Genomic DNA, 23,659 nt, shown 5'->3' with positions numbered 1-23,659 from the left:
ACTTTTGTTTTCTTTACTAACTGAGTCAATCTCCTGGCTTGTTCTTAATGTAACTGATTATTAACATTATTCATCCTGTACTGTCTCCAAAGTACCTTCTTCTAGATTTAATTCTTAAGCCCCTCATTCATCCATTTTACACCTACCTTATTCAGCCCTTTTGGCCTTCAGAATACATTCACACATTGATGCTGTTTTGTATTTCTTTGTCAGTTCTCAAGCAGCATTTAATTCCATACCGCTCAACTCCTTATTCCATGCTATAACTCTAAGCTGTCTCCTAAGATTGTCATAATCATCAGCCTTATAATTTCACATATATCCTTTCTTCACAGAAGTCTGAATTTGACTAATCACAACTCAGTTGATCACTTCATGATCACTCTCACCAACTGGAGGAAATTTTTTTTTTTAATGGACAGCGTGGGTTTGCTAACGGAAGATCATGTTTTAGCAATCTGCTTATTTATTATAATAAGGTGACGAATGCATATGCAGTAATATATTTAGCTTTTGCAAAGGCTTTCGATTAACTGCCACTTGACAAACAAGGGAACAGATTCAGTTGGATAGTAGATTAGTCAATTGGATTGGAGATTGGCTGCCTGATAGGTATCAGCAGGTTGTGTATGGGAGTGATATCCCAGAAGAGGAAAGTCACTAGTATCATGCCCCAGGGGTCTGTTTTGGGGCCATTGTTGTTTAATTTGTATATAAATGACATTGGAAAGGACTTAAATGGTGATATTCAGTTGTTTGCAGATAATGCAAACTTGGGTAGAGTTATAAGAAATATAGCAGATGTAGCTTTGCAAGAGGACCTAAATGGACTGTCTGAATGGGCAAGCATGTGGGATGTCAGTTTAATGTTACAAAGTGTAAGGTTGTAAAATTTGGAGAGCAAATATGAGATACAAAGTATAGGACTGGTGGGGATATTTTGGAGGAGATGGAGGAGATGAAGGATTTGGGGGTTGTGGTGGATCGAGTCTTGAAATTTCATGGACATTTTGCTAAAATTCTGAGGACAACACAGTGGATTATGGGAATGATGCGGAGACAATGACATGCAGAAGTAAGAATGTTTTGATTCCATTGTACAAGACTTTTGATCAGGCCACATTTGGATTACTGTGCACAGATTTAGTTGGCAGGTTTTCAAAAGGACGATGAGATGTTAGAGAGGGTTCAAAGACGATTGATTAAGTTGGTATCTAGTCTGTGGAATGTGAGGACAGATTGAGAGAATGCAAATTACAGAGCCTAGTGGATAGAAAGAAGAGGGGTGACACGATTGAGATGTATAAGTTAGTAAGGGGTAATTATCAGATTATTGTAGATGAGATTTTTCATAGGATATCTAGAGACGGGGAGAGAACGTGAGGCCATCCTTGTAAGCTGTAGAAGGTGGGTGTGAGCAAGGGGGTGAGGAGTAGATTTTTTGCATGGAGAATGGTGGATGATTGGAATACGTTGCTTGAGAGTGTGGAAATGCATTTAAGTCGAGGTATGATGAGCTGTGCATATGAGAGTGGGCCTCCCATGATGAGTCTCTTGATTCCATGGAGGTTTATTGATAATAATAATAATAATACATCATGTGACAAAATATTATGCATATTATTATACTGAAATTAAATAAATTATTGTAAAAGAACTTTTTTTATTTAATAGGATTTTTAATATATCATGTGCTTTACTGTATCGGAAAATTTATAAACTTAGAAAATAATTATTTATTTACTAATAAAATTCTTTTGCACCTGCCAGTAAAACCACACAGCCCACTGGTGAGCTCTTGACCACACTTTGAGAAAGGTTTCTTTCCATTATGTGATCATTATGCTGAAACTACAACAAATTTTGTATTTTAAAAAAATTTTTTTTTAATTAATCTGGAAATTTTGCTGTTAGCAACCAAATATGGAAATTTTTCAAGCCACTTCATGTCTCCAATAAGTGCAGCAGTGGTTTTGCACCAGACAGTGAATTCATCTACCACCTAAAGACAGTCAAAAACATCTACATCCACAGATTTTTTGGTTGGAGAGCAGATATGTTAACCACTTGGCTAACCAGGCTAGCAAATGTGTCCTTTAACATCCAAATAACCCTTTGAGTTATTCTGCTCACTTTTGGCAATATGTCTCCTGAACTTTAATTCCTTCTCACCCAAATCTCAAGCCTCATCAATTTCTTGCAGTGTATTCCACTACTGTCTGTGTCGTACACTTTGTATCAAAAGGCATAAATTTTGCCACATTAAACTGACAACAGTTTATTGGAAGTTTTTTCTCACTTGGTTAGGCTCTAATAAATTTAGTTTAATCCTTTATCCAAGTATAAGCAAACAAAGTTTTTGCCTGAAGTATCTTCAGGAGTGAGGCAATTAGTGGTAAAGGTGGACCAAGCTCTCATCACTCCTTGTCTCAGTATCTCCCATAATGCAAAGCACATCTCCTTGCTGACATGTATAATTCTATGCATTAAGGGAAGGGCCACTACCCAGACTGGTTTCGACCTTTATTGAGGTCTTGTCAGTGGAAGCCAGACCCAGAAGTGGTGATACTAAGGCAGAAGCAATGGAGAAGTCATATTTACTTATACGAGTTGCCAAAAGGTGTACCACCTTATTATTAAATTACTCTAGATTTAGAGAAAGACGGAAGTTTTTTCACACTTGGTTAGACTCTAGTAAATTTAGTTTAATCCTTTGTTATCCTTTTGTTCACACACTGCCAGTCTAGTTAAATCATCCTACAGGATCTCTACATCACCTTCATTAAATATTGTCCTTCCCAGTTTTGCATCATCAGCAAACAACTGGGTATTCTCCCTCAAATCATTCTCTGTATCACATGTATCGAAATTAAACAGCAGTGGCTGTAGCACAGAGCCTTATGATACTTCATTCTTTTTGATTGCACTTCAACACATACTACTCTCTTGTGTCTGTTATCCACTCCAATTTACTCTGACTTATTTTGTCAAATGCCTTTGGAATATCAAACTCAACTGTCACTATATTCTAAAACAAGTAGTCATTTATTAAGGTAGGGTTCTAATCTTTATAAAAGGTGCTGTCTCCATAGGATATCATATTCCTGTCTATTCTTTTGTGAATTCTGCCTTTAAGCAACTTTTCATTACCTTATCCAGTACTGCTAAGATACGAATGAGTCTTGTAATATGCTCCTTCTGATTTGGAACATTCTTTATGTAATTGAACTGTTCTGCCCTTTTTACATTCTCTTGGGACCCTACCAGAATTGAGACTTATATTATCCACCCTAGTCAGAGGCACTGCCAATTCTCTTGCATCCTCAATTAACTAAGATTATATTTTGTCCTGTTGGCTTCTATCTTACATCAGATAGCTTCAAATAAGCCATCTCCAACATAATTCAATATTTATTGATATTGTCTTACTAGAATAAGTAACAATCAAATTTGAATGCCAATAAATGTCCAATATCAACAACAGCAAAATAAAATTATATCATTGTTGTACTTCTTGTGCTATCATTATCAGCTTTTCCTTATTCTACATCCTTCTTCATCTATCTTCCCTGAAAAATACAATATCCTTTATATTTTATCTTTATGGCTATATAATTTTCTATGAGACAAGTCTCACTGACAAATAATTTTTTGGCTAAGTTGAACTAATTAATGCTAAAAATTCCTCCCCTTATTCCTGATGCTTCAAGCATCCATGTACATGAAATTAAATATCCTCTTGGATCCACTACAACTACTCCTGTATTCTATTCATGTTTGAGACCTGAGGAACTGTATGTATTGTATGATAATTTTTATTCTCACACTCATTTGTCCGAAGTGCAACTAGAAACACACACATGCATGCACGCACACACAATCATCATTTACAATCCCTGCTCATATAGAAAAACGGTGAAATGAAAGATTCCTTCTTTTTCTAGTTTAATGCACAGATATATATATTCAATTTTGAATATCATTTTCAGTTTGATCATACTTTGTAATTTATTGATCCTCTGTTGTTTTTTCTTTGATATTAAGTGATATCATGCTCAGCCCAAGATGTTCTTTACATATAGAGTTTTTCTATTAATGCAACTGATGGTTGCATTAGTTATTACTTATTTTATTACTAAACTTGATGTGTCAATGTTCTATGTGATACTTCCAGGTTTGTTTACTCCCCCCCCCCACCACCCAAATGAAGAAAAAAAAATTTTCTTGCATGTTACTATCAAGTTTTAAAAGGGTTTCCTAGCATTTCACATATCAGAGGCAATTTTTTTCAATTTTTTCATGAAGCGGTACAAAAATATATCCAAGGAATTGTAAAAATTAAAAATAATTATATGGGGAAATTTGAAATTAGTTTTAATATTTTAACACTACAAGTAAAACAAGAAATTAATCTGTTAAACTGTGAACTTTTTATATCATATTTTAAAGCTTTTTTTTATTTTCAATTTTTGTTGTATAGGATGGTGAAAGTTGGCATGAAGATCTGTGCATAGATTGCCACTGTCAAAATGGTCATGTAACCTGTTACCGAAGAAATTGTCCCCTTCTAACACAGTGCAAAAGAGTAAGAATTAGATATTTAGTTTTGTTAGGAAGAAATTATTATAATGTACTTAATGATTCTGAAAAATGCATTCTTAAAAATGTAACACCAATGCAGAATATAATGCTCATTAGCAAAACTTATCATAAAGTATGGCTGTGCTCACATTTGGCAAAGGCAAAAAAAAAAGAAAAAAAAAAGCTTATTTGAACCATATTATAGTTTTGATGAAAAACTTTTCTAGAACATTTTCTTCCTTTCATTAAGTAAAAAGAAAAAGACAAAAAATGAATTTGTTATTGTATTGACAAAAGGAAAGAGTTTAATTTTTTATCATTACAACATTTATCAAGTAAGAAAAAAAAACTAGGTGAAAAGTTAAAGAAATCTGTAATTAGTAAATGAGTAATTAAAATTTTGACAGTACATCAATGGTTGTCTTCATATTTTGGAATGCAGATAACACAACATTTATTGATATTGTCTTACTAGAATAAGTAACAATAAATTTGAATGCAATAAATGTCCAATATCAACAACAGCAAAATAAAAGTATATCATACAAATGCCATTATTCTGTCAGTTTTTTCCTTTCATAAGTTTATCGTCTTTCAGAAATGTGCCCGTATAGCATATAGTTAGAAAGATGACTGTATCCATTAGATAAAAAGATTTAAGAAACCCTTACTGTAAATCAAAAGGAAAACATTGAAAGTTGTATAATATTATCCTGCATTATGATGCTTCACTTATCATGATTCACTCACATGACACTTTTCAATTATGACCAGTGCACATTTATACAGAAATGCATACATTCATATGACTTTTCAGTTATGACCAATATCTATTCATATGGTGCCACATTCATTCATACCTTATAGGATAAGTAGAAGAGAGGGAATGAGAGAGAGTTATGTGAATGATAGAAGAGGAGAGAATAAGGATAAGTGGAAGAGAGGAATGAGAGAGAAAGATATATGGGAATGATAGAAGAGGGGAGAATAGGATCATTTGAAAAGAGGGAATGAGAGAGAGAGTTATGGGAATGATAGAAGAGGAGAGAATGGAAACAGTAGGAGAGAGGGAATGAGAAGAATGCGAGAGAGCACTGGAACCAGGGATAGAGTGATGTCAGGAAGGCAGGTAAGTAGGGGAACACAGAGAGAAAGTGTTAGAGGGGAGAGAGAGAGTGAGGGATGCATGAGAGCAATTGAGGAACAAGGTAGTATGGGGACTCAATGATCCATGGTGTGCAAGACAGGATGCGTGAGAAGTGTTTGCCTGGAGGAACGATAGAAAGCGTAGCTATGGCAATTAAGAGGAGGTGAAAGGGTGGATGAGATGATTGTGATGGTAGGAACAAATGACATGAGAGGTAATGTAAATTGGACAGCGAGAGATATGAGATTCTTGCTTGAGGTTGTATGAAAGAAGACGCAGAGAGGAAAGATAGTGTGCATGTTGCCTAGGTATGATAGTGATGAGCTGAGCAGAAGAGCAGTAATATTGAATAACATAATAGCTAGAAGAGAGGATTGGAATATGTGGATGTTTGGAGGGAGTTTGAGAACAGAGAGGAGTTTATGCAAGAGACAGCTTGCATTTGAATGAGGAAGGACATAGGCATCTGGAGAGATTGCTGTTCTGAACGAGTCAGTGTGTCAATGCAGGGAAACTAGAATGCCCAAGGTGGATGGTAACAGGGGTGGCCTCTTGTGGGAATGGATACTTGGGAGAAGGGGGACGACATCAGATAATGCTGAACCCAGTGGAGTCTAGAGGGGATAATGCTGGGTATAGAAACAGTGGCATTTTTATGCTTTATACTAATGCCAGGAGTATCCGGAATAAAGGCGAGGAATTGGTGGCACTGATAGCATCAGCCTGGCCAAAGATTATTGGGATCGCCGAGATGTGGTTGACAGAAGAGGATATAATAACAGGAATAGAAGTAGCAGGGTACAGCATTTATCGGCGGGAAGGAAGGGAAAGGGTGGTGATAGAGTACTGCTTATGATAAGTGACAACTTATGTCCTCTAAGAGTGGAGGCTTTGGAAGGCAGTGACACTAATGATTTTGAAAGCATATGGTGTGAGGTAGAGATGGGCAAGACGGGATATTTAGTAGGGTGTTGCTACAAATCAAGGAGCACAGACGGTGGGGACCAGGAGATGTTTAGACAGTTGAGCTTGGAAAGTGCAAGAAGAATGATTGTTATGGGAGATTTTAATTGTGTGTGTGTTAAGATCCATCGAGTCGTTTCCAACTCCTGGCGACTCCATGAACATACACTCTCCATTCTGATCTGTCCCTGACCATGTCTTTCAGAACCTCCAAGCGCATTCCAGTTGCTTTTTTAACTCCATCCATCCATCCATCCATCCATCTAATTCTTGGTCTTCCTCTTCTCCTGCTTCCATCAACTTTAGCAAGCATCATCATCTTCTCCAGACTGTCATTTGCTCGCATAATATGTCCGAAGTATGACAATTTTTGCTTGATGATCATAGCTTAAAGGGAGCAGTCTGGCTATATTCTGTCTATCACTGATTTATTGGTTTGCTTTGCAGTCCATGGTATTCTTAGTAAGCTTCTCCAAACCCATAATTCAAATGCATCTATCTTTCTTCTTTCACTTTTTCTCAGGGTCAAACTTTCACATCCATACAGCACCACAGGGAATACCATTGCTTTCATGATTCTGATTTTTGTTGTGAGGCTAATATCTTTATCTTTAAAGATCTTGCTTAAATTTGTCATTACTTTTTTTCCAAGTAATAATCTTCTAACTTCTTCGGTACAATAACCATCTTTATCAATTCGAGATCCTAGGAACACAAAATTGTTAACTGCTTCCATTTTCTCCCCATCTACTTCAAAATCATTAAGTTCACATGTTGCCATAACTTTTGTCTTTTTGAGGTTATGTTTAAGACCATATTTAGCACTTTCTTCTTTGACTTTCATAATAAGTTCCTTCAAATCTTCTTTGCATTCTGCTAGCAAGGTGGTATCATCTGCATGTCTCAAATTATTAATATTTTTTCCACCAATTTTAATTCCAATTGGAGACTCCTCCATCCCTGCCATTCTTAAAACATATTCGCTGTACAAGTTAAACAGGTACGGAGATAAAATACATCCTTGTCGCATCCCTTTACCTATTGTAAAGGGGGGGTGTCTTAGTTCATAATAAAGATTCTTCAGAAGAATAATGAAATGCTCTGGGACTCCCATTGTTCTTAACACATTCCACAGTTTCACATGATCTACAGAGTCGAAAGCCTTGCTATAGTCAAGGAAACAAATGTAGACATTCTTGTGATATTCCTGTGCTCTTTCTATTATCCATCTCACATTGGCAATTTGATCTCTTGTTCCTCTGCCTTTCCAAAATCCTGCCTGTTCATCTGGCATTTCTCTCTTCATGAATGGTTCCAGTCTTTTCTGAATGATCTTAAATAAGACTTTACTTGCATGAGAAATCAATGCTATAGTTCTGTAATTTTCACACTCTCTTGCATCGCCTTTCTTCAATAAAGGTATATAAACTGATTTTTTCCATTCTCTAGGCCAGTGGTTCTCAAACTGGGTGCCGCAAGTATGCCACAAGGGTGCCACGAAATTTTTAATCGTTTATTTGAAAAAAGCAAAATATTCAATTGCCACAAATAACTAAATCAAAAACAAAAAAATTATATATTTTTATTTTAATGGATGAAGCGTATATAAAAATTACATTTTTTGTATCGCTCTTATATTATATCCTGGGATTTCATTAGATCACTGCGTGTCGTAGTAACTAGATATGCAACGGCACATAAATACTGGGGAAAATGAACTGATGAATGATTAGTTGTCCTGCTGTCTGTTTTAGTATTCTCTGTTCAGTGTGACAAGTATTATACATGATCATTTCTCCTAAACAAAAATCATGAGTCTTTTGTCATCGGTGAGAATAAACGAAGTACGATATTAAAGTCATTAAATTCAGTAAGTAGAGGTTTTTCTTATTGTTATATATTCCAACTATAACGAGAGACATCGTAAACAAATGTTTTTCCTTTTTCCATTCGGAAAAAAAATTATTTTCTTGAAATAAATTTTAAAATAAAATATTAAAGTTACATATGCCCTTCAAAATCATGAATAATTTTTTCCTTAAAAAAAGAAGTGAAGATTCTGACGATCAAGAAATGTCTACTTGTAGCAAAGCTAACGAACCAATTCGCACTAATAAATTATCAAAACCGATACTTGCATTAATGAAGATTTGACTATTTTTAATGTTCAGCAACAAAAAAGCACTAATGAAACAACAGAAACAGAAAGAATAAGTTCATGTAAAAAGGGAACAATGAAAAAGAATGTAAAAACTCGTTTATATCAAGAGAGCTATCTAAAAATGGGATTTACGTGGTGTGGTGATAAATTAATTCCCAGACCTAAGTGTATTTTGTGTGGTTTGGTTCTATCAAATGAGGCAATGGTTCCTAGCAAATTATTGTGACATTTCTTCACAAAACATGACAACTTGTCGAATAAAAATCCTGAATATTTCAAAGAGTTAATAAGATTACAAGAAAAACAAAGTAAAAGTTTTGTAAGAAAGTTTACAATTTCCGACTGAGTTCAAGAAGTGAGTTATTTAGTCACTGAAATAATTGCAAAGGAAATGAAGCCTCATACTATCGGCGAAACCTTGATTCGTCCAGCCTGTTCAGCAATTGTGAGAACAATTTTTGGTACTGAGGCAGAAGAAGAAATAAAGAAGATTCCATTATCAAATGATACTATGAGTAGACATATTAATGATCTGTCAGTCAATATTGAAAAGTCAGTTATAACCAAAATAATGGAATCAAAATTTTTCAGTTTGCAGTTAGATGAGTCAACTGATATCGGTGGTAAAGCACACTTACTTGTTTTTACTTGATTCATTGAAGATGATAATATTATCGAAGAATTTCTATGCTGCAAGGAATTCGAAAAAACTACAACGGGAAAAGATGTTTTTGATATAATCATCATCATCATCATCATCAAATTCCTGCCATGTACCCTCAAGGGGTATACAGGATATGATAGTACTACATGAAAAAAAAAATTACATCATTATTAATTTCCTATCTACAATTTTCCTCCAAATCAGTCTGTTACTTGTCAAGACTCCAACATTATCAGATCTTATATTTCTATCGTCTAAAGCATTTTGTACGGTATCAATCCACCTATATCTTGGTCTTCCTCTGGGTTGTTTTCCTGCCAACCTGGCAGAGGCAGAGAACACTTGTTTTGCTAATCTTTCCTCGCCCATTCTGTTTAAGTGACCATACCACCTAAGATTAGCTCTGCTAACGCATTCCTGGATGCTGACAATGTCAAGTTCTTTCCTAATATCCTCATTTTTAATATGATATTGCCATTGATGCCATCTGTTCATGCCTATAATCTTTCTGAGGACTCTCATATCTGTGGTCTCTAGTCTTTGGTCAAGTGTTTTACTTCTGACCCAGCTCTCAGATCCATAAGTTAAAACTGGTTTGAACACTGTCTTGTACACAGCTAATTTAGTGTTCCGACTGATTTCTCTCTTATTCCATATGAATTTATTCAACTGACTTCCCACCATACCAGCTTTGCTGATTCTGTTGTCTATTTCTATATTTAATTTACCATCTTCAGTAAAAATCGTGCCTAAATAGCTGAAATGTTTTACTTGTTCCACAGGTTCTCCATTCACAACACAGTTGACATTTTCAATGATTCTGCCTATTTTCATTGTCTTTGTCTTTTTATTGCTGACCTTCATACCATATCTATTACAACAGCTATTCAATTTAGTCAGAGAATCTTGCAGACTTGTAGCAGATTTATTTAGAAGTATAATATCATCCGCATAAAGCAAAAAGCTGACATTAACATCTCCAATTTTGATATCATGTTTAATACCACTTTCCTTCATAATGTGATCCATATAGATAATGAATAACAGAGGGGATAATGTACATCCTTGTCTCACACCAGATTTAACATTAAACCATCTTCCTGCTTCCTTCAATTCTAACTGCTGACTTTCAACTCAAATAAAGACTAAGTATTGCTTGATATAATGCCCCATTGACACCATATAACTGAAGCGTATTGAATAGCTTCTCTCTTGGCACCTTGTCATATGCCTTTTCCAGATCGACAAAACTTAAATACAGATCTTTGTTATATTCCCATGCTTTCTCGACTATTTGTCGTAAAGTGAAGATCTGATCCTGACAGCCTCTATTTGGCCTGAATCCAGCTTGTTCTTCACCAAGCTTTTCTTCCACAATTCTTCTCAACCGTTTCTCAAGTATACTTGCATAGATCTTGCCAGGAACACTCAGTAGGGAAATACCTCTGTAATTCTCACATGCAGTTTTATTTCCCTTTTTATATATGGGTACTATGAGAGCTCTACTCCAATCATCGGGAATTCGTCCCTCTGTCCAGGCTTTCTGAACTATGCAGTGCAGCCACTGTAAGACTCTTATACCGCCATACTTCAGCATTTCTGGTCGAATATCATCTACTCCTGCTGCCTTTCCACATTTCAAGCCTTTGATGGCTTTTTCTACTTCTAGTATGGATATGTATTCCTGACTGCATGCCTGGTCAGTGTTTTTTACCACTGTGCTGTCATCACTGCTTGTTTCTGATATAATGAACACATATTTTAATACAAATGGTCTATCTTGTAAAACTTGTGTGGGTATATGTACAGATGGTGCACCTTCTACGGTTCGAATTATAAAAGGGTTTGTTTCCTTTGCTAGAAAAGAAAATGAGAACATTATAACAATTCATTGCTTCATTCATCGTGAATGAAGCAATGAGCCATTATAGGCAAAGACAATAGGCTTGGAATTAAAAAGTGTATTAGAAGAAATCATTCAGATGGTTAATTATATCAAGGCCAGACCGTTAAAATCTAGAATATTTACAGGATTATGTGAAGAGATGCAATCTCATTACAAGAATCTTCTTCTTCATACCGAAGTAAGATGGCTTTCAAAAGGTCGCGTATTGGATCGTTTTTTTGAACTTAAAGAAGAAATATTAATGTTTTTCCAAAATGAAGACAAACCAGAATTCTATAAATTATTACAAGATGATTTTTGTATTCCAAACTAGCCTATTTAACAGACATATTCGATCATATGAACAAGCTGAACTCCAACTTGCAAGGAAGAAATTAGAATATTTTGACATCTACAGATAAAATGAAAGCTTTTAAAGATAAAATAAAAATGTCGAAGATAAAATTCAGCACCAACAATGTAGCAATGTTCCTTAAAGTTGCCTCCAGAAAATGTAAGAACACTGATCTGCAAAAGATTATTTACAGTCATTTAACATCGTTAGAAGAAAAAATTGACCATTATTTTCCAGACATTTCAGTCAATTTATACGATTGGATTCAAAATCCATTTGTCGAGTCAACATCAGCAATGAGTGAGTTAAGTCTTATAGAAGCGGAAGAATTAATTGATATAAGTAACAATCGTATGTTGAGATTGTAGCATTCAGAAATGTGTCTGAATTCATTTTGGATAACAACTATGAAGGAGTACCCCAATATAGGATTCAAAGCACTTAACATCTTATTGCAATTTTCTACATCTTATTTGTGTGAACTGGGTTTTTCTGCACTCGTAAATATTAAAACAAAGAAGAGAGAAAGACTAAAGGCCCTTGAAAATGAGATGCGAATATGTCTCTCAAAAACAAGGCCTAATTATCAAAGAAATATGCAAACAACACCAGGCACATATTTCACATTAAGTTCGTATTTTATTATCTGAACCTTTATAATAGCTTGGGTTGTTTGAAAATAAACCAATTTAGTTTAAATAAAATCTGTTTTCTTTTAAACACGCTTTCCTTTATATCTTTAGTTTCTGTAATATCAATTTATTTATGGGTTATATATGCGAGTCTTTCAGAATCAATTAATTGGCACTTTACTCTCTATAAAAAGCAAATAATACTAGGGGTGCCATGAAATTTATTTATTGATTTTAGTGTGCCACCAGACAAAAAAGTTTGAGAACCACTGCTCTAGGCCATGTAGTTGTGATCCAAATTTGCTGACATAGAGCTGTTAAAATTTTAACTGCCTCTTCTCCCAGGGCTTTGAGCAGCTTAATGGGTATTCCATCTCCTGGTGCTTTCTTGCTGGATAGCTGTTGCAGTGCCCACCTCACTTCACTCTCCAGTGGTACTGGTTCCTGTGTGTAATTCTGCTCTTCAAATTTCTCAGTAATTTTGGAGTCCTTTCTGTAAAGGTCTTCTGTATACTCTTTCCATCTTTCTTTGATGTCTGCAGCTTCTGTAAGATATCCTTTCTGTTTACTTTTCAATATTGTCACCTTGGCACTAAACTTTCCTGTTAGTTCTCTGATCTTTTTGAAAATATCTCTTGTTTTTCCTTTCTTGTTTTGGTCTTCATTTTTGTTGGCATTCCTGGTTAAAGTATTTTTCCTTGTCTCTTCTGGCTTGTTGTTGAAACTCTGCATTCAAATGCCGTACCTCCTGCAAATTTTCCTCCTTTCCTGAGCAGTTTTGATGGCATCTTTTGACAGCCATTTGGAGTTCTTCTTCTTACAAACTCTTGGAATATTCTTCTTTGCTTCTGTTTTAATTATATCTTTAATCTCTTCCCATAGTTCATCTGGTTCTCTTTCACACAAATTGAGTGTGTTGAATCCGTTCTGTATGCTAATATTGTATTCAGCTGGTATGTTTCCAAGATCATATCTGATAGACATTTGTGATGTTTTCAGTTTCCGTAGTGTCACTTGTATCATAGCCACTAATAACTCACGGTCTGTTCCACAGTCTGCACCTGGAAAAGTCTTGACAGACCGAATTGCATTTCTCCATCTTCTTTTTCGAAGTAGATAGACAATTTGATTTCTGCATTGTCCATCAGGTGATACCCATGTGTACAATCTTCTTTTGTGCTGTTTAAAGCAGGTGTTAGCAACAAAGAAAGAATTGTTTGCACAAAACTCAACTAGTCTCTTCCCTGCAGTATTATGAATACCTAAACTGAAACGACCTGTTATTCCTTGTTCCTCAGTCTCTCCCACTTTTGCATTCCAATCTCCAATAAGTAGCCATAAATCTCGCTTTGGTGCTGCATCTATCACTTCTTGTAACTTGGCATAAAATTCTTCAATGTCTTCTTCTGATGCCTCTGTAGTAGGTGCATAAACCTGAATGATGGTCATATTCATTGAATGTCCACTCACTCTGAGAGAAATTATTCTGTCACTCACTTGATTATAACCCAATACATACCTAGCCATCTTTTTCCTGAGTAAGAAAGATACTCCATTTTTTTGAATTGTCTCATGTCCTGAGGTAATACATCATATAGTCCCCTGACTGAAAATAGCCCATTCCTGTCCATCTAAGTTCACTTATTCCCAATATATCCAGCTTCTTGCACTCCATTTCCATCTTTATTATTTCCAGCTTACCTTGGTTCATACTTCTGACATTCCAAGTTCCAATCCTGTGGTTTTTTGTGAAACAGGGAGTCTCCCTTTTCCAACATTTTCCAAGATTTTATCTACAGTAGTATAAATTGGGGAGAGGAAGATGCATGTAGCAATAAGGGAATGGAATTTCTAGAGATGGGCAAGACAGGATATTTAGTGGGGTGTTGCTACAAACCAAGGAGCACAGAGGGTGGGGACCCGGAGGTGTTTAGACAGTTGAGATAGGGAAGTGCAAGAAGAATGATTGTTATGGGAGATTTTAACTACAGCGGTATAAATTGGGGAGAGGAAGATGCATGTAGCAATAAGGGAATGGAATTTATAGAATTCTTGAGGGACAGATGTCTTAGGCAACATGTAATAGAGGGAACAAGAGGTTCAAGAGTTTTGGATTTGGCCATAGCATCAGAAGAGTTGATAATAACTGAGATGACATCTCTCCCACCAGTTGGAGAGAGAGTGACCATATGGTTTTGACTTGGAAGATGAACAGGCATGTAGGAGTATCAAAGTAACAGCAACTTATATGGAATTATAAGGCAGGTGATTATAATACGCTTAGACATCAGCTTGGAAAAGTTTCATGGATGAGGAATTGGAAGGCCAGGATATCATTAGTGCTTGGGAAATTGTGAAGAAATATTTGTTAGCAGCAATAGTAAGCTGTATTCCACAAGTGAAGAAGAGGACACAATTTGGTGTAAAGTGGATGACAAACAATATTAAACAGGAACTGCATGTGAAAAATAGGCTGTGGAAGAGATATAAGTAGACAGGTGAAGAGCAGATGAATAAAGAATATAAGACACAGGCCAGGAGAGTGACTAATATGGTAAGGAAGGCAAAACTGGAATATGAGAAGAGATTCGCTCTAAGATCCAAAAAAAATCCTAGGGAATTTTTTAGCTATGTGGCCAGTAGGAGGAGAAATGACTGAGAAGAATGATATTGTGGGATAAAAATGGGAATAGAGTGACTGATGCAGAGGACATAGTGGAATTGTTCAATGAACACTTTATTGGAGTATTTCATCCTGTAGGAGTCAGTTTTAATGCTAGAGGGATTGGGCAGGTTCGAGGTTTAGAGGTACAGGAGGAGAGTGTGTTTCAAATACTGAGTACCCTGGATTTCAGTAAAGCTGTGGGACTGGATGGTATTTCACCACGAGTTTTGAGGGAATGTGCTAGGGAACTGACAGTACCTTTGACCTGGCTTTTCAATGAATGTTGGGTGCGGGAAAGATGCCCATGGAATGAAAGGAATGTAAGATAGTGCATAAGGGCAGTAACAGACTGGAAGTGCCTAATTATAGGCCAGTTTGTGTGTCATCAGTAGTTAGTAAGATCTAGGAGAAAGTAGTGAAGGACCGTATACAGCATTGGTCAGATGTGGGTAATGTTCTCTGTGAGAGTCAACATGGATTTGTGAAGGGGCGCTATTGTGTTAGTAATATGCTAGCCTTTTATAATAAAGTTACAAGAACATTAGATGAGGGAAAGGCATATACTGCCATTTTCTTGGATTTAACGAAGGCATTTGACAGGGTGCCAAATGATAAGCTGATATTTAAGTTGCAGCACATGGGTTTGGATGTCAGGTTGGTCAACTGGATTGAGGATTGGCTGTCCGATAGGTATCAGAGAGTTGTGTATGGTGGGGAAATTTCAAGGAGGTAGATGGTTACAAGTGGGGTCCCACAGAGCTCAGTACTGGGCCCTATATTATTTAACCTTCATATCAATGACAATGTCAGTGGATTGCAGGGGATATTCAGTTGTTTGCAGATGATGTGAAGCGTGGAAGGGTTATTAGTAATAGCCCTGCAAGAAGATTTGAATAAGCTAGACAGATGGGCAAATGATTTGGGGGTATTGGGTTAATGCAGTAAAATGTAAGGTCTTGAGGTTTGGGAAACATCGATGGGACACTGCATACTCTATGGGAGGAGGTATATGGAGGAAGTTGGGGAGACAAGAGAGCTGGGGTTGATGATTGATAGAAACCTGAAATTTAGGAGACATATTGCAAAGGTGGTGAAGGTAACACAGAGGATTGCGCAATAATGAGAAGGACGCTGACCTGCAGAGATAAAACAGTTATCATTCCGTTGTATAAGACCCTGATCAGACCATACTTGGACTATTGTTCTCAGATTTGGTCCCCAGGATTTGAAGGGGATAAATTAACTGTGGAAAGGGTACATAGGCAGATAACAAAGATGGTTTCAGGACTGTACAATGATAGTTATGAGGATTGGCTGAGGGAATGTGAACTGCAGAGTTTGGTGGATAGAAGAAGGAGAGGTGATATGATTGAGACTTTTAAACTGTTTAGAGGTGGTTACAGGGTTGACACTGGGGAGTTCTTTCGCTTGGTTGAACTGTGGGAAGGAGTGATGACAAGAGGCCATCCCTTGACGTTACGAAAGGAAACTGTGAGCAAGACGTGAGGAGTGGTTTCTTTGCATGGAGGGTGGTTGAACTGTGGATTGGATTGCCTGATAGAGTGGTGAGAGCGAGAACGGTGAATGAGTTTAAAGAGTGGTATGATAGGGGAAGGACCTAGGAAGGACCTCCCACGATGAGTCTTGATAGACTTTTTGTTTCTTAGGAAGAACCTCCTGTGATGAGTCTTTTGACTCCTTGGAGGCCAAACAATAATAATAATAATAATAATAATAATAATAATAATAATAATAATAATAATAATAATAGTTTCAGTGACATCACACTACCATAAATCAACCAATGTGCAGTTTTCATGAACTGTTTATTCGTGATATTATTGTTCAGTATACAGCTATATGTGTTTTGGTGTTTTGCTGTGAATTATAAACTATTTATAACTATTATTTTATTTTATGTTGCTAATAAGAGGGAAATAGTGCCACTGGATTTGAGGAAGAATGGTGTGAGATTGAGGAGAATGGAATCAAATACTTGGTTGGATTTTGTTATGGACCAGGAAATGTGGATGGTGGTGATAATGAAATGTATAAATCAAATTAGCCAAGCAAATAAGAAAAGGATGATAATTATGGGTGATTTTAATTATGGCAAAATAGATTGGAATGATGAGATAGCAACTGGAAGTAAAGAAAATGAGTTTCTTGAGTTTTTGAGGGATAACTACCTCAGACAGTATGTAACAGAGGGCACGCTATCATTGAGGGTGTTGGATTTGGTCATCTCATCAGAGGATGTAATTATTAATGAGGTGTCAAATCATCCACCAATTGGTGAGAGTGACCATGAAGTGATTACCTGGGTGGCTGCCAGCAGTGTGAGGACCTCTGTGAGAAAAGGGTATATGTGGAACTACAAAGGGGGGGGGTGATTATGAAGAGCTCAGGAGACAGCAAGTGGGTGTAATATGGAATGAGGAGTTAGCTGGAAAAGAGATCAATGCAGCTTGGGGGATTTTCAAAAACTATATAGTAGATGCAATGTTTAAATGTATCAAGGGTGAGAAGGTTAAATAAGGTGGGTATAAGATGGGTGAATGAAGAGATTAAGCATGTGATACAGAGAAAAAAGGCATTATGGAGGCAGCATAAGCGAAGTGGAAATAACCAACTCCATGAGGTCTACAAAGATCAGGCAAGGAGGGTGACTTGGTTGGTGAGTGTAGCTAAAGAGAGGTATGAACAGCAGTTAGCTAATGATGCCAAAATGAATCCTAAGGAGTCCTTTCAATATGTAGCCAGAAAAAGAAAGAATGATTATGGAAGGATGACATTGATAGGAGAAAATGGTATAAAGACAGCTGTTGCAGAAGGTGTGGTGGAGATACTTAATGAGCAATTCATGAAGGTCTTTCAATCTTGTGAATGTGACTACATGGTGAGATTGAGAGCAGTAGATGATGGGGAGGAGAGACTGACTGTAAGTGAGCAAGAGGTGTATGGGGAGTTGAGTAAACTAGATGTTAATAAGAGTGTGTGATTTGATAATATATCACCACGTATTCTGAAAGAATGTGCCAGGGAGTTGACACCTGCCTTGACATATTTTTTTAATATGAGTCTTGCACTCGGTTGAGTTCCTAAGGAGTGGAAGGAGGGCAAGATTGTGCCACTTCATAAAGGAGGTGTTGAACTCAAGCATGAAATTATAGGCCTATCTGTGTGTCAGGTGTTGTGGTTAAGTTGTTGGAGAAGCTTGTGAGAACTAGGATCCAGAGTTGGGTTGACAACAATAGTATCATCTTTGATGGACAGCATGAATTTGCTAAAGGGAGGTCGTGTTTTAGTAATCTGCTTACTTATTACAATAAAGTGACTGCTTCCTTGGACATAGGAGAAAGATACACAGTAATATACTTAGATTTTGCAAAGGCTTTTGATATAGTACCGCATGATAAATTGATAGTCAAGCTAGAGCAAATGGGGTTGGATATTAGATTAGTGCATTGGATTGGAGATTGGCTATCTAATAGGTATCAACAAGTTGTGTATGGGGTGAGCGATATCCAGAGTAGTGAAGATGTTGTAGCCTTGCAGGAAGCCTTGAATAAATTGAGTGATTGGGCACGGAAATGGAGATGTGAGTTCAATGTTGCAAAATGTAAGGTTTTGAAATTTGGAAAACAAAGATGAGAATCAGAATTTATGCTTGGTGAGGATATGTTGTTGGAGGTGGAAGATATAAAAGATCTAGGGGTGATAGTGGATAAGGATCTGAAATTTAGGGGACAACACATAGCCAAAATTGTGAAGACAACACATAGCCAAAATTGTGAAGACAACACAAAGCCAAAATTGTGAAGACAACACAAAGGCTGCTGGGAATGATGCTGAGGACATTGACGTGTAGAAGTAGGGAGATTCTTGTTCCTTTGTATAAGGCTTTAATTAGGCCACACACGGACTATTGTGCCCAGATTTGGTCTCCTGGTTTTCAGAAGGATGAAGAGATGTTGGAAAGGGTCTAAAGGCGACTGACTAAGGTAGTGTTTTCTGACCTCTGGAATGTCAAGTATGAGGAAAGATTGAGAATATGCAATTTGCAGAGTCTGGTGGACAGGAGGAAGAGGGGAGATATGATGGAGACCTATAAGTTGGTAAGGGGTTGTTATAGGATCAATGCCGGAGGCGTTCTACAGAAATTAGTGGGAGATCGGGGGAGAACCAGAGGTCATTCCTGGAAACTGTATAAAGAAGGTGTGAGTAGGAGAGTGAGAGGCAGGTTTTTTTCGTGCAGAGTTGTAAATGATTGGAATGCCTTGCCTGAGAGTGTGGTGTCTGCAGGGAGTTTGAATGTGTTCAAGGCATGGTATGATGAGCTGTGTGTGTGTGTGTGTGTGATAAAAGGACTTTCCAGATGAGTATTTGACTCCATGAGGTCTTGGGGTAATAATAATAATAATAATAATAATGACAGAGAAAATTCAAAGTAAGAATGCTGATGCTCCCAGTAAAAACAAGAAGATACATAAACCATGCTAAGATTAAAATTATTAAATTGGGTCATAGTAGTGTATTGATATTTACAATTGGTTTAATTGTAAATGTGAATTACGGTTGTTAATAACAAAGATAAAGTTCTAAGTGAAATGAAAAGTGTTACACTTTGTTAATACTACAGTTATTTATAAATGTGACAATCTTATTGCTGAAATGGAAAGACTTTTAATTGTGTGGATATATGACCACACTAGTCAACATGTTCCTTTTCATCCATCCTCTAATAAGTTTGTTTCTTTTTCATTTGTGAAAATTATTCTAAATTTTTTTTTTTGCAAATCTGATGTAAATAAATTCTTTATTTATGTTCGTTTATGCATATATCAGATCTTCAAGTGGAAAAAAAAAGGCAGTGATTTGCTATGTAATGAAATTCATACAGTGGTGGTCTGGAATATAATATGTCATATTATTGGGGTATGCCAGTTTAGCAGTTTCCTTTAGCACTTTTCAGCACAAGATTTTCACCACATCTTTATCTGGAGATAGAATTTAATCCAATATATGAAAACTGGCAGATGTTGTAGATAGCATTATGTAATCAGTATCATTACAGGATCTCATTATCATTAGAGAAGAATAGAGATCTGAAAGACCTGTATCATGCAGACTGCAGATAAGAATATACAAAATAACATGCAGGTAGATTATTATGTCTGTACGTGAATGCTAAGAGTATCAGAAACAAAGGGTATTCAGACATACTAACTGGTATCAAGTGTATAGGGTACAGTATTTTTAGGAAGGATAGACAGGATAGGAGAGGAGGGGTGTTCTGCTAATGATATCGGATGACTTGAATCCAGTTAGAGTTGAGACCCATGATTGTAATACTACTACTACTAACAGTATTTCATGTGGCAGAAAGTTTGAAGTCATCTGGTGTGAGGTAGAGTCTAACAAGATCAATTACATAGTGGGGTGTCGTTACAGACCTGGTGGATCGGTTGCTAGTAATGAAGAAATGCATCACCAAATAGAAAAGATGAGCTCGAAAAGAGTAATCGTAATGGGAGACTTTAATTATCAAAATATTGATTGGATAGCAGTAGAATCTCATGAGAAGAATGAAAATGAATTTATTGAGCTGTTGAGGGACAACTTCCTCAAGCAGCATGTGACAGAAGGAACTTGAGGTCAAAGAGTGTTAGATTTGATTATAGTGTCAGAGGGCATTTCTGTTAAAGATGTAACTGTTCTGCCTCTGGGTTGGTGACAGCAATCATGCGGTACTCAGGTACTCACTTTGGAAGTGACTAAGTTTATGAATGTTTTTTCATTCAGAAAAGCAGATAATTATGACCAAATGAGAAGTATACTGAGTTCAGTAGAATGGAATCGGTTACTGGATGGGAAGAATATCGACAATGCATAAGAAGCATTTAAACAATACTTAAATGATGCAATATCAGAATGTGTCCTGAGAGTTTGAAGAATAAATAGAGTAGAAGTCAAATGGATGTGTAATCTTATTAAGCAAGAGATTTGTAAGAAAAGGATGATATGGAATGAATACCATGCACATAAGAATGATATCCGTTATGCAAATTATAAGAAGAAGACTAGAATAGTAACAACTGTTGTATGGAAATCAAAGTCTGAGTAAGAAAAGAAACTAGCTCTGCATGCTAAAGACAACCCACAAGAATTCTATCAACATGCTGCAAGTAAAAGAAAGAACGAATATGAAAGAATAACCCTTCTAAACACAGATGGCATGAGGGTAACAGATGCAGAAGAGATTGTTCGAGTAATGAGTGGCCATTTTGTTAAAAGCTATCAACCTGGTGTACACGACATTGAGCTCACTGCTACCTCTTCACTGGATGAAGAAATTCAGGTGTATGAGGATGAGGTATTAGAGCTGTTGCACAAACTGAATAAGAATTCAGCAATAGGGACTGATAAGATATCAGCATGTGTGCTAAAAGAGTATTCAGCTGTACTGGCTATTCCTTTCACCAGGCTGTTTAATGCAGTAGAGGTTGATGCTGTGGAAGTTGTGATTTGTGTGGTACAGGGTTTGTCAAATGAAAGGGAGGAGTGCAATGTATTGGTGATCAGAAAAACCATGTATTGGTTTGGCAGTCAATTTGAGTAGGTTGTTGATATATAGAAGGAAGAGAGTAGGTAAGAGAACAAAACCTTTTTTAACTCATGATAAAATTTTAATGGAGTGAAACATCACTAGGAAATGATTAAAAATAAAAATTATGATTAAAAAAGTATTTAATGCTTTCAATATTTCATCTCAGTTACAGAGACATTGTCAGATAGTATAAAATGAGACTTGTAACAAACACACAAAGGCATGAAACATGTGGATGAAAGACTAGAGTCCTAATTATGTGGAACACCCTCTATGGACACCTGTCTTTTCCTTTTAAATTTACTGTGATGGAGCATGATCTTTTTTCCCATTGATTCTGTGATGTGTATCCAAAACATGGTCTGCAAGGCCACATTGACCATAGTCATGACTCCAGCGTATTTTTTATGATCTTCCTGTCTGTCCATTGTAGGCCAACTTGCAGGAACAAGGAACTATATATATATACACCTGCAACTGAAAGGGTAGGGAATTTGTCTTTAGTGTTTATATCTGCAGTCATGACTATGGTCAGTAGTCATGACTGAGAAGATTAAGGTGAGATAGACTGAACAAAAGTTTGATGATGGTGATTTGTTGCCCTTTTTGGGAATGGGTTGAATAGTGACCGACTTCCAGGCTCTGTAGAGTAGAATCCTTGTGTAGTAAGAGCATGGATGGTGACACATTATGAAAATTATGGAAACAACTACTGTGTTAGAGTAAAACTTTTGTTTATTATAAACCAAAATAAACACTCGATGTTTTGACCTTCACATTAAGGTCATCATCTGGAGTATACACACATATACAAAGAAACAAGCTGCACTGCAATCTACATGGTATGCTCAAGTTACTGAACAACCGTTAAAACTAATGGCCTGATCTCTGGTGAAAAAAACAACAACAAAAAAAAAAAACCTTACTACATCAAAGCTAGTATCCTGTTATATTATTATCTATTAGGTTACAAAATTAAATTAAACCCGAGAGTAACATGTTCACACACAAAAAAATAAAATAAAATAAAATAGAAATAATAAAAAAAAACTAAGTGGGCTGAATGTGTGTCATCCAAATTCTAGGGATTTTTATGCTACCATTATTGTTAAGATTAGGGTAGTTAATCAAAATTTCACAGGCTTCTTTAAATTTTCATTCACACCAAGTTGTTATATGATGTAAAGAACAAGTACTTTTCCAATCAATTTGGTGTAGGGTGTTAAGAGCATGATCTCAGAGGCCTGCTTCACTAAAATTGTTGAATTTAATGTGTTGTTTGTGTTCTTTTTTATGGATAGGGATTGCGCGTCCAGTTTCCCTAATATAAGGTAAACTACAGGTGCAATAGTTGCAATAAACTCCTGGGTGTGCCAATGGGAGGGGAGGAGCCTTAAAGAAGATGATATGGATTTTAATTTTAAAGGTGGTTTAAAAGTGGCAATAAGATTATAATGGTATAGGATTCTATTAATTTTTTCTGATAACCCTTTAATGTATGGGATAGCTATGTTTCACTGTAATCTATGTTATTTTTTTAAGAAGTTTTATGAAGAACTAGTATTTTTGCTATAACCGTTATTTATAAATGTATTGCTAATAATTTTTAATTCTTGTTTAAGAGCTTGTTCATTAGAGCAAATTGTTATAGCTCTGTTTTTGAGCTGTTAATGACTCCAAGTTTTTGCAAAGGGTGATGATATCAGTTAGCATGTATATATTGGCTGGTATGTGTAGGCTTGCAGTAAACAGTGAAGGATAGACTGCCTGAGGGAAGATGCGGGACTAGTGTATCCAGGAAAGGGAGCAAGTTCTGATTTTCAATTTCAATAGTAAATTGTATGCGCTCATGTTGTTTGTTTTTAGGTGGCTAAGGAATGTGTTTAATGTTTGGCAGCTGTGTGGTCAGATAACAAAAACATTGTCAATGTATCTAAGCCTAGATGATGACTTTTTTTTTTTTTTTTTTTAATGGAGTAAGAGAGAGCATAGAGAG

At 36.3% G+C, this 23,659-nt stretch overlaps 1 protein-coding gene across 3 annotated transcripts in view; it reads left to right on the top strand.

Moving 5' to 3' along the window:
- Positions 1–23,659, top strand: part of LOC150099333 (extracellular matrix organizing protein FRAS1-like) — a 1,385,483-nt gene that overhangs the window by 148,969 nt on the left and 1,212,855 nt on the right. For all 3 annotated transcript variants that reach the window (XM_090403569.1, XM_090403568.1, XM_090403570.1), the window contains exon 8: positions 4,481–4,585. In XM_090403569.1, the coding sequence (XP_090259695.1) occupies positions 4,481–4,585 (105 nt within the window). The remainder of the gene's footprint in view (positions 1–4,480; positions 4,586–23,659) is intronic.

Source organism: Typopeltis vanoorti, chromosome 14, assembly GCF_054136105.1.
Source record: "Typopeltis vanoorti isolate ZY-2024b chromosome 14, IOZ_Tvanoo_1.0, whole genome shotgun sequence".
NCBI classification, from domain to species: domain Eukaryota; kingdom Metazoa; phylum Arthropoda; class Arachnida; order Uropygi; family Thelyphonidae; genus Typopeltis; species Typopeltis vanoorti.
The sequence above is the reverse complement of the archived record's forward strand: the minus strand, read 5'-3'. Positions and strand labels throughout refer to the sequence as shown.